This window comes from Meleagris gallopavo, chromosome 1 (assembly GCF_905368555.1).
Source record: "Meleagris gallopavo chromosome 1, MGAL_WU_HG_1.1, whole genome shotgun sequence".
Classification (NCBI taxonomy): Eukaryota; Metazoa; Chordata; class Aves; order Galliformes; family Phasianidae; genus Meleagris; species Meleagris gallopavo.
Genome location: NC_139404.1, coordinates 44,455,749 through 44,471,838, shown reverse-complemented (window position 1 = coordinate 44,471,838; position 16,090 = coordinate 44,455,749). Strand labels below are relative to the sequence as shown.

General features: G+C 47.2%; 1 protein-coding gene and 1 non-coding gene across 3 annotated transcripts in view; both read right to left on the bottom strand.

The window, feature by feature from the left end:
- The window catches only part of PLXNC1 (plexin C1), a 70,392-nt gene extending 63,325 nt beyond the window's left edge, over positions 1 to 7,067 (bottom strand). The window contains exon 1 of one of the 2 annotated variants that reach the window (XM_085223106.1): positions 5,699 to 7,067. In XM_085223106.1, the coding sequence (XP_085079232.1) occupies positions 5,699 to 6,646 (948 nt within the window). In that variant the 5' untranslated portion in view covers positions 6,647 to 7,067. The remainder of the gene's footprint in view (positions 1 to 5,698) is intronic. The other variant, XM_010711920.4, reaches the window with a different exon arrangement.
- An 8,458-nt stretch (positions 7,068 to 15,525) lies between these two features.
- On the bottom strand, positions 15,526 to 15,597 carry TRNAM-CAU (transfer RNA methionine (anticodon CAU)). The gene has a single exon. It is a non-coding gene; the product is annotated as a tRNA-Met (tRNA).
- Positions 15,598 to 16,090: the final 493 nt, after the last annotated feature.

Here is a 16,090-nt window from a genome sequence, read left to right as displayed (position 1 = left end):
CAGGATCAGTGAAAGGTGATGCTATGCTGTCCTGGATTTGCTACTCACAAACAAGAAAGAACTGACTGGAGATGTGATAATCAATGGCAATCTTCTCTGTAGTAACTATGAAATCACTGAGTTCAGAATCTTGAGGAAAGAACAACAATGTACAGATGCTGCACTTCCAGGCTTCAGCTAGTTCAGGGAAGTGGTCAATGGGATCCCCCAAGAGGCAACTTTGAAGGGCAGGGCTTTCAGGACAACCTGCTCCAAGCACAAAACTCAGAAAAACAAGCAGACATAACAGGAGATGGGCTAGCTAGCAAAATCAGTGTTCACCTTGTGTTGAAAATGGCAAGACACATAAACTATGGGCAACAAGAACATTCTGTCCACAGAATGAAAAAGGGGATGTTACAAGTGTTTTCATGTGTAAAAAAATCATGATGGGAACAATTAAGCAGAAGAGGTTGTTCAGAGAGGTTGTGCAGTTTCCGTCCATGAAGGTTTTGAGATCCAATACCTCAGAGCTCACCCCGCTGCATGCAGGAGGCTGAATAGAGACCTCCTCTGATGCTCCTTTCAATCTGAATGACTCTGCGGTCCCAAGGAAGAAAATCCTCTGCTCGAGTCCCCAGGCTCTCAAAAGTTTCCATTAAGAACACCTGGGGAAGCCAGATGAGTAAAAGCAACTCTACTTCTTACAGATATTGTGAGAACTCACAGGTCTCGTGTGACTTATTTCCAACACCAAATATGGACACTGAAATTGAAAATTCATTGTAATTGGACAGAAATATTAACTCTAAAAATGTTAATTTGAGAAGTCTGTCAAACATCAGGTGAAATACATGGGAGACGACTTTACTACTGGAAAATTAATTGCAGAATCAATTTTGATATCAAATGATATTTAGAAGTCTGTAAATCTCTCCTTAAATAAAAGATTATTAATCATTTTGGAATGAGTTACTGCACAAATTCAAATGTAATTTCTGCAAATTAATGGCCATGATTAAACTGATGCAACTGTTGACTTCAAAACCGGATTTCAGTCAAGCTTCCACCAGCTAATATTTGTCCCAAGACTCTAAACTAAGCTTGATAAATTACGCAGCATACATCAATGTTTATCACCCACTGAATAACACAAAAAATCAGTGAACAGGCCATACTGTATCTATTTGTACCGAAGAGCAGACAAGAATTCAACAGAACTGTCATTTAGTAGCTATCACAGCCACTTTGCCTTTTTTTAGGATTTCCTCCCTCAAATATTGTAAAGCCTTTTGTTTCCCATGCAAATTTTCAACCACAAATCTAATTTCCAGATTTCTCATTGTGGGTAGGTAATTTCCTACAACTCTCTTCTGTCGTCATTCTCTCATTTGAACACTTTTCCAAAGCATCTGCTTATCTATGTTCCACTAGATCCTGGATCTCTATTCTTGTAGCTCCCCGTCAGCCACAGAACAGAAGGAATAGCTTTCTAAAAGCTCACACAAACTACTGGAAGAAATTTGTGACAGATTCTAGCATGCCTCATATGTCCTGGCTAAGAATCTTCTAATTTATAATTGTAATCACTGAAAAAGTTTGTCTCAGTCAAGTTTCTGAAAAGAAACTAAGAAAAAGATTTGGTTAATTCAGATTTAGTATCTACAGAAATCCTGAAGACGATGTGCTTACATACATGTAGTTTGTGTGATCAAGTCCGTTAACACATACAGCTCAACAGTGTGTGTAAGGAGATATACACAAAATGAAGAGATGGATGGATCAGAGGAAAACAAACTAGTTACAGAACTGCAACAGGTTTTCAAAGTGTCACAAGTTCTGTTGTCTCTTGCTGGTTATGGATCATGTCTCTGGAATACAGTATTGTACACCTCCAGAATAAATTGCCAACCATGACAAAATGCTTTGTGTATGAAATGAAAGCAAATTTAGCTTCTTCTTATCAGCAGAGATTCCAAAGGGTTTTCAGCAGTCACATATTTTTTGATAAAGCCAGTAAGCAAGGATTTTAAAAATCAGTCATTTTGAATGACAGACTCAAATCCTACATTAAACCTTACTGCAAATGTCAGCACTAGCCTAAGTACTGATGCAAGACCAAAGAGATGACACACCTACAATGAGATCCTACAGGAGGGCAGGCAATTTGGCTCCAATCCAGCGAAGTACTCCAGTTCACACTTAACTTTAAATGCGTGGGTATCTGCCCTGAAAATGATGGAAGTACTTATATGCCTAATGTTAAATATGCCCTTAAGTGCTTTACTGGGCTAGGGCCAGAAAGCTTGGTACCTTATAGGAACAAGCTCACAGTGGAACATGCAGCAATAGCAGGGCAGGAAATTCACAAGCACAGACACCACAGAGCAAGGAATCCAGGAGCACAGATACTTCAGGTAAGCCCTGAGTGTACTACTGAGTCACAGTGCCAACACAGTGCAAACACAAGCAGCTGTGGGACAAGTAAAATGTTGTGCCTGAAAGTAATCAGAATAGTTACAGAAACGCGAAGAATATAACAGAATCAGAAGGAAATCAAACTGCCACTAATCCTTAGCATATACTCTTACCATAAACCTCATTTTTGAAGTGAATAAATGGTATTTGCAGTTCCTCCACAAACTGTCAGGACATATTCGTGCACACATACCTCATCACATCTTGTCTCATCTCTGCAACTCAAGTACACCTGGCAAAGATGACTAAGACATGCAGCACCCTACAGACATGACATCTTCAATGCTTCTGTTGAACAAGGTCCATCAGTCACAAACACCATGCAGGTCTTGCATTACAGGCAATTATAACATCACAGCACATTAATCTGATCAGTATAAACACTGTCTGTAAAAGATTGGACTTAAGGTACAAGGAAGCACTGGTGCTTGCTGCTATTTCTACACACTCTCTAAAATGTGCTCTTGGCATTCTGTGCTACAAGGCACACCTTTTTGGCCAGAACCCCTGCCAGCTGTGGCACACACGTTCTGTATACCGTGCTGTACGCTGTCTGTCTGCCAGCTCTGAGCTCTGCATGCTTCTGAGTCAGAGAAGGGTATGTTCCACTTTGTAGGGACTCATGATTTGGTGAGAGACGGTAGAAGGATCCGGGCTAAAACAACCCAGAAGAAGCAGCATATGGGCCTGTCATCTCCAAAATTACTCTGCATCAGCCTCGCCTAACCTTCAGTTCTATAAAAAACATATTAAAGCTGAACTAGATACTTTTATTTCTGTGTTTATAAACTAAGAGCATATATCATTAGCTTAAATAGGGAATATAATTAGTCATGTAATGTTACAGGTCATAGTATTACACAACACTCTGATGTCCCGCTATCTCACAAAGTATTAAAACACCATCTTCCCATCAGTGGTAAACTGTATTCACTGTTGTGCCAAAACACCACAATTAATGATCTCGCTGGAGTCAGGGACATAGTGTTAAGCAAATAACCACTTCGATCATTTTTAATGTTGAGATTCTTCAGTATGGTTCCCAATTATAACCTACATTCCCAAGAGGAAGACAGACCTTTTGGGATAGTAACCTTGGAGTAACAGGAGTCTGATCTGAATCAATCCTCTTCGAATGGGTCCAGAAGAGGGCCACTAAGATGATCAGAGGGCTGGAGCATCTCTCCTATGAAGAAAAGTTGAGGGAACTGGGCTTGTTTAGCTTGGAGAAGAGAAGGCTCCAGGGAGACCTCATTGTGGCCTTCCAGTACTTGAAAGGAACATATAAACAGGAGAGGAAATGGCTGCTTATGAGGGTGGATAGTGATAGGATAAGGGAGAATGGTCTTAAACTGAGACAGGGGAGGTTTAGATTAGATATTAGGAGGAAGTTTTTCACACAGAGGGTGGTGATGCTGGAACTGGAACAGGTTGCCCAAGGATGTTGTGGATGCCCCATCCCTGGAGGCATTCAAGGCCAGGCTGGATGTGGCTCTGGGCAGCCTGGTCTGGTGGCTGGCAACTCTGCACATAGCAGGGGGGTTGAAACTATTTGATCATTATGGTCCTTTTCAACCCAGGCCGTTCTATGATTCCATGAATCCTTCAAGATGTGGGTTGCTCATTTTTGGTGTTTAGCCACTTGGATGCAAAGGAGAGAGGTACACAGGTCAGACAGACACCGGCCTCACCTGACATGCATCACCTTACTCTGTGAACTCCCAAAGATTCTTTCAGAATTCCTACTGTGGGGCTTGGAGAAGTGTTTATCAAGTATCTGCAGTCCAGGAAAGTTTCTCTTTCTGCTTTTGTAGGCTCAGAAAGAACCTTGTGAAGAAATCCCATAAGTAATTAGAAATAAGGAACGCAGTTACTAGCAGGCAGATGTTTTGGGAGGAGGACTTCACATTCATTCAGCAGGTTTGCCTTGTGAGAGCACCAGCACTGTGCAGTAAGTTTCACAATGGCACTGGATACCAACAATCTGGCTCTGGCACTGTAGTGACAGTTTCACTATGTACTTCAGCACAGTTATTTCATCCACATATGTGGTTCTTGTTTGTAACTACATCCTCTAACCCTGGCCATAGTTTCGCAATTCAGCAGGGAAATGATAAGACTGAATCACATGTGCCCTCAGGTAGCTTTTTATCTGGGAGAATCTCAGCACTCTGCTCCGCTGTGGGCTAGATTCTGTCGCCAAGGAGGGATGGTAAAACACTTCAAGGAGTTTTCAGCAAACTCCTGCCACAAGAGAGCAAGGAGCCAGGGGTTAAGCTGCAGACCCCATGGACACAGAGGAAGCTGCAATAGGTCATGTCTTTTCAGCATTGTTCCTTTTACCGTAACTCTGAAAAGATTTCTGAGAGTGACTTGAAAGCACACATGGGCCTTGCAATAGCACCTGTTTGTCCCAAATTACATTTTTAGCCGTCTGAATTTCCTTTTTCCCTCATTTCTTGACCAGCTGCAGAAGCTGCAGTGAAGCGGGTGGCCTTGCCTCCCTCCCCATGTACAACAAGGGATGAAGGAGCTCAGAAACAGTGTTGCAGAAGTGGGTGACCAGGGGATCTCCAAGGGATACCGTTGCCTGCGAAAATGTAACCACCTCAACAACAAAGATCTATGGCTATTGCTGCCTGCTGCACCACGGCTGAGGGCTGTGAGCCCTCCTGAACACGGCCAGTCGCAGCAGGGCTGAAGAACACCCACCGCTGAACAAGCAACCATAAATAACTCGTGAGCAGCGGGCAGCGCAACGCACACAGCCCAGTGCACAGGAGTCAGCTTGATGGGCTTTTTTTTATTCCTGATGTAGCTGCAATGACATGAGATGTGAACGCACAGAATGAGGTAGGAGATGCTCTGTGGAAAATACAATGAAGGATGAATGATTCTTGGCAGAAAAGGGTGCATGGAGTGAAAAACCCAAGACTGGGGCGTGACCCAGGATGCCCTCAGGTGCTCCCTCAGACATGTCTTTCCCAAGACATAGATGGGAAGCACGCTCCAGGATCCATTAAGGGATCACCTTCCGAGAAACAGGAAGCGCTGCACAGGCCCATAGGGCTGATGGAGCACGTGCTGATGCTCAGAGCCCGGCCCAGCTCTGCAGCTCCCCTGAACTTTGTGTGCCTTTGGGTCTGTCTGCCAGGGACACTCTGTGAATCATGCACACAGCACCACAACAAGAGCAATGGCACATGGGATGAAAAGTTAGTGAAACGATGCCCAGACTTACGCAGTTGGTCCCCGAGTAGAAGTGCGTGATGTACACACAGGTTGGGTCCTGCAACTCTTCCATCCTGAAGACGCAGACAGCGGTGGAGTCCCAGGCCCTGTCACCGTGGTTGTGGTGGAAGACGCCCACCCACCAACCCCGTTCTTCCTGGCGGATGAGGCTGGAGGAGATGAGGAGGCTCCTGCAACCACAGTCCAGATACACTTGGCCTTGCAGGTCAAAGCTGTGCTCTGAGCGATGCGGCTGATGCATGACCACCATGCTCGGCAGCTCTGGGTCCTTGTCCAGTTCGGCCTTCAGCCGGTAGTAGGGAAAGAAGAGGCGACCACCCCACCACAGCGCGTCCACGAAATGCAAAGGCTCCTTGTTGTACTTGATGATGTCCCACTCTCCGCGAGGCTGCAGGGTCTTTATGGGGCGCACGGTAATCGCCGCTGTCTCGCTCGACTTCGACGGCTCGCAGCCCGCGGGGGGCAGTCGCCTGCCATTGTAGTAGGTGGCCGCCACCGCCAGGTACCAGTCGTCCGCCTGCCGGAAGACCACGCCGGCCGTGGAGCCGCGGGGCAGGCAGCTTACCACCTCGGTGCGGTTGAGGACCAGGCGGTAGTCCGGCAGCCGCCACACCTCGCAACTGCCCTGCCCCTGCGTCCAGCCGGCCAGCAGCTCGCCGTCGTCTCCGGCCTCGGTGTAGGTCAGCAGCAGCAGCTTACTCCGAACGCCCGAGGGCTCCCCGCAGCCCGGCCCGCCCGGCGGCACCACGCGGCGAGACCGCGAAAGGTCGGACCGCACCTCGTAGAGGCATCCGCCGCCCGCCACCAGCACGAAGCGGCCGCTCACCTCGATGTTGTCGATGGGGGCCCCCGGCAGCTCGAAGGAGCGGTGGCCGCCGGCGCCCGCCAGCGCCGCCAGGAGGGGCAGCGCCCAGCTGAGCGCGGGCGGCGCCGCCATGGGCGCGGGCTCCGCTCGGCGCCGCGGGGCGCCTTAGGTGGCGGCGGGCGGCGGGCGCCGCTGCGCCATGCTGCGCCCAGGGGCCGGGCGCCGCCGCCTCTGCCGCCGCCGCCGCTCCCTCCTCCGCCGCGGCCGGGCTGCGCGCGGGCGGGCAGTTCCTCGTTCGGGGCGGGGAGGAGGGGGTGCCTGTGCGGGAGGAGAGGTGGGCCGGGCTCCTCCGGGAGGGCTGCTCAAGCACCTCGCCGCCGCGCGTCGCCGCTCTCCCGCCCGGCCCGCCTCGCCTCGCCTCGCCGCGGACGAGGGGCGGGAGGCGGCCCCGCCGCCGGGCTGCGGGGGGCCGGGACGGGGCCGCGGAGGGGGCGAGGCGTGGCGCCGGGCCTCGCCGCCGCTGCCTCGCCTCAAGCGGGCGCCGGCGGCGGGTGCGGCCCCTGCGGAGGTGTCCGGCCGCGGGTGCTGAGCGGCCGCAGCCAGGGCGCCCCGCGGGCGCGGCGAGCTCCGGCAGCGCGCGGGCTGTAAGGCGTGCCGCGCCGTGCCGTTCCGTGCCGCCGCCTCGGCTGCCGGTACTCACACCGGGGAATAGCGCGGGATGGGCGTGAGGTGCGGCCGCTGGGCTGTCAGCGTCCGTGAGGAGAGGGGAGCCGGCGGAGGGGCAGCTCTCGCAGCGCCCTCCCTGCGGGCCGCCCCGCTGGACCCCGCCGCCCGTTACGACGCTCTGCGTTAGAGCAACACCAGTAAGCCAGCCGGCCGCTGCCGCTGAGAGCAAGATGTCAGAGCTCTGTTTACAACCTCTCGGTCCCGACTGAGGTGGAACAAAGAGCCTGCCTCGTGTGCCTTGCTTTGCTCGGCCCTGCTGCCTCGGGGCGGGTGGCTTTCGGCCCGCGGGGCGAGGACCGGGCGCCGAGGGTATGGCCGATCGGAAAGTGGCACCATAGAATGGCACTGGTTGGAAGGGACCTGAAAGATCTATCCAGTTCCAACTCAGTGTCCTCCATTTCTGGGATGGACTGAGAGACCCGTGGGCTGCATGCTCAGCTAATGTGATTTTTTTGCTGACTTTTAAATGAAAAGTGGGATTGTGAAAGGTAGCAAAGATGCATTTTAATGTTCTCCATCAGGTGTCTCTGGTAAACCTGGGTGAGGATGGTGCAGGCCCATGGCCGCTCTTACTAGGAAGTGAGCGTAATGTTCAAAACTGACGCCAGTTTCTCAAACACCGACCCATTTGCACTGCTTTTACTGTAAAGTGGCTTTACGGCCGGGCTAAGTGGAATGGTAAAAGCTAGAACAAAAGTGGTCTCTGTATATGAGTTGAGCAGAGTATTTCCAAGAAGTAAGTACAATTTGTCAGCGAATTTGTATTATCCTTCTCCATTGCTTCACTCAACAGCAGTTATTGTGCAAGAAGTGCTGTTGCTCTGGTCAGCAAAAATATTGTACCATCTTGCACTCATCAGGGTCTAGGACACATAGTACCATAACATTCAAAACCCTGCACGATTCATCTGCTTATCTCACATACAGTGACTACAAAATCTGCCCAGCGTGTCTTTTCTCTTAGCCTTGAGAAAAGATGACTGAGAGGGGACCTGATCCAGGTTTATAAATATCTGAGGTGTGGCGGCCATAGCGGTGAGGCCAGTCTCTTTTCAGTGGTAAGTGGAGACAGGACGAGGGGAAACGGACATAAGCTGCAGCATAGGAAGTTTCGCACGAATGTGCGTAAGAACTTCTTCACGGTGAGGGTGACGGAGCACTGGAACAGGCTGCCCAGGGAGGTTGTGGAGTCTCCTTCTCTGGAGATATTCAAGTCTCGCCTGGACGCCTACCTGTGCGACCTGGTGTAGGGAACCTGCTTTGGCAGGGGGGTTGGTCTCGATGATCTCTAGAGGTCCCTTCCAACCCCTGCAATTCTGTGATTCTATGATTCTGTGAAATGTGAAAGATAATCCTTGCGCAGGTCTTTTTTCTCACCAGATGCAAAGATGCACTACCAACAAACACTGCCTGCAGCTCCTTGACTTCCACCTTGACTTCTAGTTGCTCTTTAAGTGCAAATGCAAAGATCCCAATGATCCACATCTTGCTCAGGCTATGGGGAAAGCCAGCCAGCTTCCTTCCTGCAAGACATCCCTGGTACTGGCCACAGAGCACATCCTGCTGTGACTTCTGTGGACAATCCTCCCATCATAGAAACACTGACTTCTGCATTTGCTGAATTTGGTTCAGTACTGACCAGTTGACTGTTTCTTTGGGTTTTTGTTTAGAATATGTCATGTGTACGTCAATGAGTGATTGATTTGGTGAAGTGGGTGATGCCAGACTTGCTCGGTCTTATACAACAGTGATAGCTCCTAAGGCTGCAAGCTCCTCCAACTGCTCACACAGCAACATTCTGCTTCCAAATGTGCTTATTCTAGAACCCAGGAAAGATAGATTGCATCTGGATACATGCATAAGGAAGCAGCCCAGCTGTGTGGGGTACAGGAGCTCCCAAGGCAGGGCAGGAGGCACCACCTACCCCCAGATAAATCAGACTCATCCCTGCCTGCAGCACATTTCTATTTCTGTCCCCTCTCTCTTCCAAAGGAAGCAGTATCTAGGACCAGGTCCTTATCTTACATCACTGAATATTGTCTGCGCTTCAGAGAGCCACTGAAGCAGCTGTGCAGTGGGAATCAGTTCATGGAATATTACCCATAAGTAGCCCAGTTCTTGAAGCAGCAAAGTCTGCTACATTTTTTTCCAAGCCCCCAAAGTAAACACGAGCTTTTGTCCTCTATCCATTCTTCCAGAGGCAGCCAGCAGGATACCAGCAGAGCTGAGTTTCTACTGATGTCATGGAAATAGAAAGCAAGGCTGCGGGTGTATTTTGTAATGCTGCTAACATTCACTGTTAATACAGAAGTCCGGAAAATGGTGCAATCATTTTGGGATACTCTATAAAAACTAAGCAGAAGAAGGAAAGTCTTGGTCACCAGTCCCATATTTGGTAATTCTATACTCCTGTTGTCTCTGTTTTATTTTTCAGGCACACCAGACACGGCAAACTGGGGTGTCTGCCCACTGCCTCACATTGCACCCCAACCAAAATTCCTAAAAAAGCTGGGGGAGTACAAAATTCCTAAAAAAGCTTGGCTTTCTGAAGCAAGCTTTATTGATTTCAGTGAGTTACGTGAGATCTGAAGTTAGAATGTGAATCACACCAGGGCTTGGATCTACATTTAATGAGCTCTCTTTTAAATCTTCATCAATATTAGCAGAACACATCCTGAATTAACTTCTGATTGCCTCTCCCATTGAGGCTCAGCTGCCTACCTCCCCCCTCCTTCTCATCCGCACGCTAAGCTTCCCAGAACAGATGACTCTGCAGAGGACCTGACAAAATATTAGTCAATAAATGAAATGTGTTTTTTTATGTTTAATTTATTTCACTTAACTTTGATATTTTTTCCTCTTTTGGGACTCAGAGCCCAATTAAGATTTGGTTTGATCTGTTTATTTAACACATGGAGTCACCTTAGCTTGGTTCTGAAATTATTTTTCTCTAAGGGCAAATATATAACCTTCTGCTTATGAAGCAACAGCAGGTAGTATTACCGTTAACAAGCATTTCATCCTTAGTGTAATATTTGAAATAGCTGCATTTCTCTTTACACAGCTAAGTCAGTTTTCAATGTAACTAAATGTAGACTAAATAAAAAGGAAACGCTGAGCAGTTTTGCAAAAAAGTTCTTCTGAGAGTTTCTTTTCCTTGCAAAGTAACTGCATTTGAATACTGAAACTGAGTTTGCAATTTTGGATTTCAGTTCTGATTTTTTTGGTTTGTTTTGCTTTTATGCATCGTTTAATCTAAAAAATTACTGACTCTTCTGCATTTTCTGATGGTCTTCATGGTGGTGAAATGCTTTTTTCGTGAACAACTCCTTTGTGACCCTTAGGAGGAAATTCCAATCGCCATTGCAAAAAATGAGCAATCAAGTCTGACAGGTCTGCAAGTAAAACAGATGAGGGTAGAGGAGATTGCCCTGAATTCATGACTTGTATTTGCCTACGTTGAAATATTCCCAGGTGCTAATGCTTTCTGTATTGTGAAAGGGGGAGGGAAAGAAGGAATGAGGGAAGAAGGGAGGGAGAGAGGGAAGGAAGAAGGAAGCAAGCAAGGAAGGAGGTTCTCATCCTATCTCCATTACAAATACTATAAAATTTTGGGTAAGAGATCAAGAAACAATTGTAATATAAATAAAATGCTTTTTTTTAATATATCACATTATTTCCTTTCTTCTCAAATGTACTTTGAGATAGAGTAGCAATGATACAGAGAAAAAAAACAGGAAATACACACAGGAAAAATACAGTTTGCTCTTCTCTACATTGAAAATTACTCATAATCTAAATTAAAGTGACACTGAGAAGGTAGATTTTGTGCCAGAAACACAAACAGGAAATCTAGGTTCTGAGTGATCTGTGCCATAACCTTCCTATGGAACATCAGACAACAGAAAGATCTCTGAATACATGTATGTCTTCTGTGCTTATGAGATAAATAAAATCAGATAGCTCTCAAGGAATCTCCGTGGGTCAACACCAATAAAGGCACTATATACACGGGAAATAAAATTACAGGATTACAGGAAGGCACACGTGCAATACAGATAGCAATCACAAGTGAAAATAACTTAATAGGCTTTCTGCTTAACTTATCTTCCACAGCTGATATATATCAACAGCTGTGTTTTATCTAGAATGTACTTTCTTTTAATTTTATTTATTATAACATTTGTACCTTGGCATCCAGCAAAATAATGTTTCCATGAAGTAATTGCAAAGAAGCAGAGCTGAAAAATATAATATTTTTTTTTTTTACAGCTGTAGGGTTGATCAGTGGTGCTGTCTAGCTTGCACTGTGCTGAAGCAGAATAAAGTCATTGGATGGCATAGGCCAAACTGTGGCAATGCCCTTAAAACTTGTATTTGCTGGTGTATTTAGATGGGTTTTGTTTTGTTGCACAGAAGGACTTCTGGCTTTGCCCATAGTTCATTGGGGATGGGTCTAGTGTGTCAGTGTATCTTGCTACATCCAAGGCAGTGTTGAATAAGGCAGGCACAAAGGCATTCCAAGACCATGGTATTGGTACAGGGCCCCTTCCAGTGCTTCATTCTTAAGCCAGACTTGCTAGGAAGGGTGATATCAGGTTGAGTTACAATCTCTGGTAGTACAAGTGCTTTCAAAAGTGACCCAAGCTCTTCCTCTGGCTGTGTCCTCAGACAGTGGTAGCATCCACACAGTGGAAGTGTCTAAGATCTAGAGCAAGGTGTGGTCACTACTGATTTGGATGAAATGAGGAACAAGCAAATGTGTTATGATACAGCCCTTCCCATGTGAGCCAAAATGCAAAGCCTTCTTTTTAGGTCAGTTCCTCAGCGTTAGACAAATATGTCCTCAGTATTATGAGGGCAGATTTCACCTGCCACATTTAGCTGCATCACTAGATAAGAAAAATTACCAGGAACCTATTGTAAATTCTTTTGGTTTTTCTCCCAGGAGAGCTTACTGCTGCTTGGCACCTGCAAAGGAGATACTCATCTGAGGGCCTAATAAGCAGTTGCTATCTATGCAGTCTATGTCAGACTGTTTGCTATTTAAGCTGTCTAGAACAGCCAATCTGCTGTCTAAACCAGCCAATTAAGGTGTCTAAACCAGCCAGTCATCAAGGAGAATCTCCATTCTTTACTGGATGAAGCTGGGAATGTGACCAGTGAGGATAAGGAAAAGGCAGAGGTTCTATATGCCTTCTTTATGTCTGTCTTTAAAAGTCAGACCAGTTATCCTCAGGGTACTCTACTCTCTGACCTGGTAGTCTCAGCTGGGGAGCAGACAAAACCCCCCACGATTCAGGAGGACACAGTCAGAGACCTACTACTCTAACTGGACTGTCACAAGTCCATGGGGCTGGGTGAGATTCATCCGAGAGAGCTGAGGGAACTGGCAGAGGTGATATCTGAGCCACTTTCTATCATCTACCAACACTCCTTGTTGATTGGTGAGGTCTCAGAAGACTGGAGCCTTGCCAGTGTGACTCCCATCTACAAGAAAGGTTGTAAGGAGGATCTGGGGAACTATAGGGCTGTTAGCCTGACCTCGGTGCCAGGGAAGGTTATGGAGCAGATTGTCTTGAGGGAGGTCGCATGGCATGTGTGGGACAACCAGGAGATCAGGCCTAGCCAGCATGAGTTCACGAAGGGCAGGTCCTGCTTGACCAACCTGATCTCCTTCTATGATCTAGTGACCCATCTGGTGGATGAGGGAAAGGTTGTTGATGTAGTCTACTTAGACTTCAGCAAAGCCTTTAATACTGTCTCCCACAGTATTCTCCTGCAGAAGCTGGCAGCCCGTGGCTTGGACAGGTATGCTCTTGGCTGGGTAAGGAACTGGCTGGAGGGCTGGGCCCAAAGAGTGGTGGTGAATGGACTTAAATCCTTCTGGCGACCAGTCACAAGTTGTGTTCCCCAGGGGTCGGTGCTGGGGCCTGTCCTCTTCGATATCTTTATTGATGACTTGGATGAGGGCATTGAGTGCACCCTCAGTAAGTTTGCAGATGACACCAAGTAGGATGGAAGTGTGGATCTGCCTGGGGGTAGCGAGGCCCTACAGAGGGTTCTGGGCAGGCTGGGTAGCTGGGCTGAAGCCAATGGGATGAGGTTCAACAAGGCCAAATGCCGGGTCCTGCACTTAGCCGCAACAACCCCAGGCAATGCTACAGGCTTGGGGCAGAGTGACTGGAAGACTATGTTGAGGAAATGGACCTGGGGGTATTGATTGATGCTCAGCTGAACATGAGCCAGCAGTGTGCCCGGGTGGCCAAGAAGGCCAATGGCATCCTGGTTTGCATCAGAAACAGTGTTGCCAGCAGGAACATGGAAGTGATTGTCCTCCTGTACTCAGCTCTGGTGAGGCTGCACCTCAAGTACTGTGTCCAGTTTTGGGCCCCTCACTGCAAGAAAAACATTGAGGCCCTGGAGCGGGTTCAAAGAAGGCAACAAAGCTGGTGAGGGATTTCGAGCACAGGCCTTATGAGGAGCGGCTGAAGGAGCTGGGATTGCTCAGTCTGGAGAAGAGGAGGCACAGGGGAGACGTTATTGCTCTGTATAACTACCTGAAGGGAGACTGTAGGGAGCTGGGGGTCGGCCTCTTCTCTTGTGTAACTGCTGATAGAACTAGAGGGAATGGCTTCAAGCTGCAGCAGGGGGGATTTAGGCTGGACGTTAGGAAATACTACTTTTCTGAAAGAGTGATCAGGCAGTGGAATGGGCTGCCCAGGGAGGTGGTGGAGTCACTGACCCTGGAGGTGTTCAAGGTATGTTTGGACGTTGTGATGAGGGACATGGTTTAGTGAGAACTATTGGTGATCAGTGGATGGTTGGACTGGATGGTCCTGCGGGTCTTTTCCAACCTTTGTGATTCTGTGATTCTGCAAGTTTTTCTTCTGCTAGATCTCGAGGGCTGATAAACTCAGGCTGATAGTTGTGGTGGCAAACAGCTGAGTATGGTCTAGAAGTGGTAAAGGAAATGGTGACCGTCCCCAAAGACTGTGGATAGGAGTTTGGTAACACCTGTTGATGTGAAAGGAGGCTGAGTGAAATGCGCACATCCTTTTCACAGGTGCTTTGCTTGTTTCTTAATTTATCTATGTATTAAAGACTTGTTGAACTTTTGTTCAGTGCCCCATCACAGAAACACAATAACAGCTGCCTTCCATCAGCACAGATATTTGCAGAGTGTCTCTCTGCCTAATTCTTTAGGATTTCCTGAACTTTGACTTGCTTTCCTTGCTCTCTTTTGTTCTCACCTATTTGTTTCTTACAAACCTTACAGATTTAACTGATTTATAGTCAATCTTTGATAGATAAGTTTAGCAAAACCTTTTTAGAAATACGGATTTTGAACTAAAAAAAAATTTCACCTGGTTGCATTGGAAAAGCCCAGATCATTCCATTAATAAAATCTTCAAGTCCTAAAAAAGTCTTAAAATGCCATATTCCTTGAGATCACAAACTCAACCAGGATTTGGTCACTACAGCACTGACTGCACCCAAATTTAACCTCCTTAAGTGATCTTCTCTGCATTGGTGAGCACCAGGTCCAGTAAAATTGCACCTCTGACTAGTCAGTATAATACCTGGACCAGGAATTTATTCTTAATGGAACCCAGGAGTCTCCTGGGTTGCGTGCAGCCACCATGTTGTTTTTCCAGTAGACATCTGGAGTACTTGTAATTCCCCATCAGCGTGAGAGCACAACACTTCTCTTAATTGAAGCAAGATGGCCACCATCCACAGGCTCCCCCTGATCAGGTAGTAGTCCTCCCACCACCAGATGCCCTTTATTGGGTTGGTCCTTGATTTTAATCCACAGGCTCCCAACAGCAGTTTCTCAGAGGCAGCTTTTTGCAATCCATTTCTTAACACAGAAGGCAACTTCCCCTCTCCTTTTTTTCCTTGCCTACTGCTTCTACAAACCTTCTGGCCCCTGATTGAAGTATTACAGTTGTGCTATTAATCCCACCACATTTTCATGAAAGCAATTAGGTCACAATTTTCAAATTGCATCAGGTTTCCAACTCCTCCTGCTTATGTCCTGTGCTGTGTGCATTGGTGTAGAGCCACTTCAGAATTACACTCTTATAGCTTTGGTGATTGAATGCTGATAGCTGCGTTATCTTCTTAGAGGAGCACTCCCTAATTCCTATGGAGCAGTTTTGAGTTTTTTCCCTGCTGCTTCCTAAAGTGACAGTGTTCTCTGTCTCTTCTCTGTTACTTAGAAGTACATCTCCCTCCCCCATCGAATCTAGTTTACAGCTTGCTGCCCAAAAAACACACCCTAGCAGAGGATGGTTTCGATCCATCGACCTCTGGGTTATGGGCCCAGCACGCTTCCGCTGCGCCACTCTGCTGTTATAATCTGCCTCAGAAGCAGGCAAAATGAATGGCTGCTTTAAAGAACTGTCATCTCCACTTTAATTACAGGGTTGGTGCAAGAGTCATCATAGCATTTTCGCACCTGGAACTGCTCAGGGTTCAGAACAGGTTCTGAACTGGTCAAGTACTATTTATTCCCACTGCTCTTTTCTCTGATTTCCTCAAATGATATCAATTTTGTGCAATCTCTTTGCAGATGTGCGTAAACATACTGACTTTTATTTATAACTCTGGCTTTTGGTTGTGATTGTTAATCTGGCCGCAGCCAGAATTTTGTAATTTGACAAAGATGTCACTTGGAAATTGCATCAGATTTCAGAAATATTCTGCTGTAGCGGACAGGAATTAGCCTGAAGAGAAAGTTGCCAATGGCTGTTACACATGAAGCAACAGACCTCAATTTTTTATAGTTTCTAAAGAGTGCAAGTGCTCCTGCACTTACCCTGACATTCATGGATGACAGGAGCT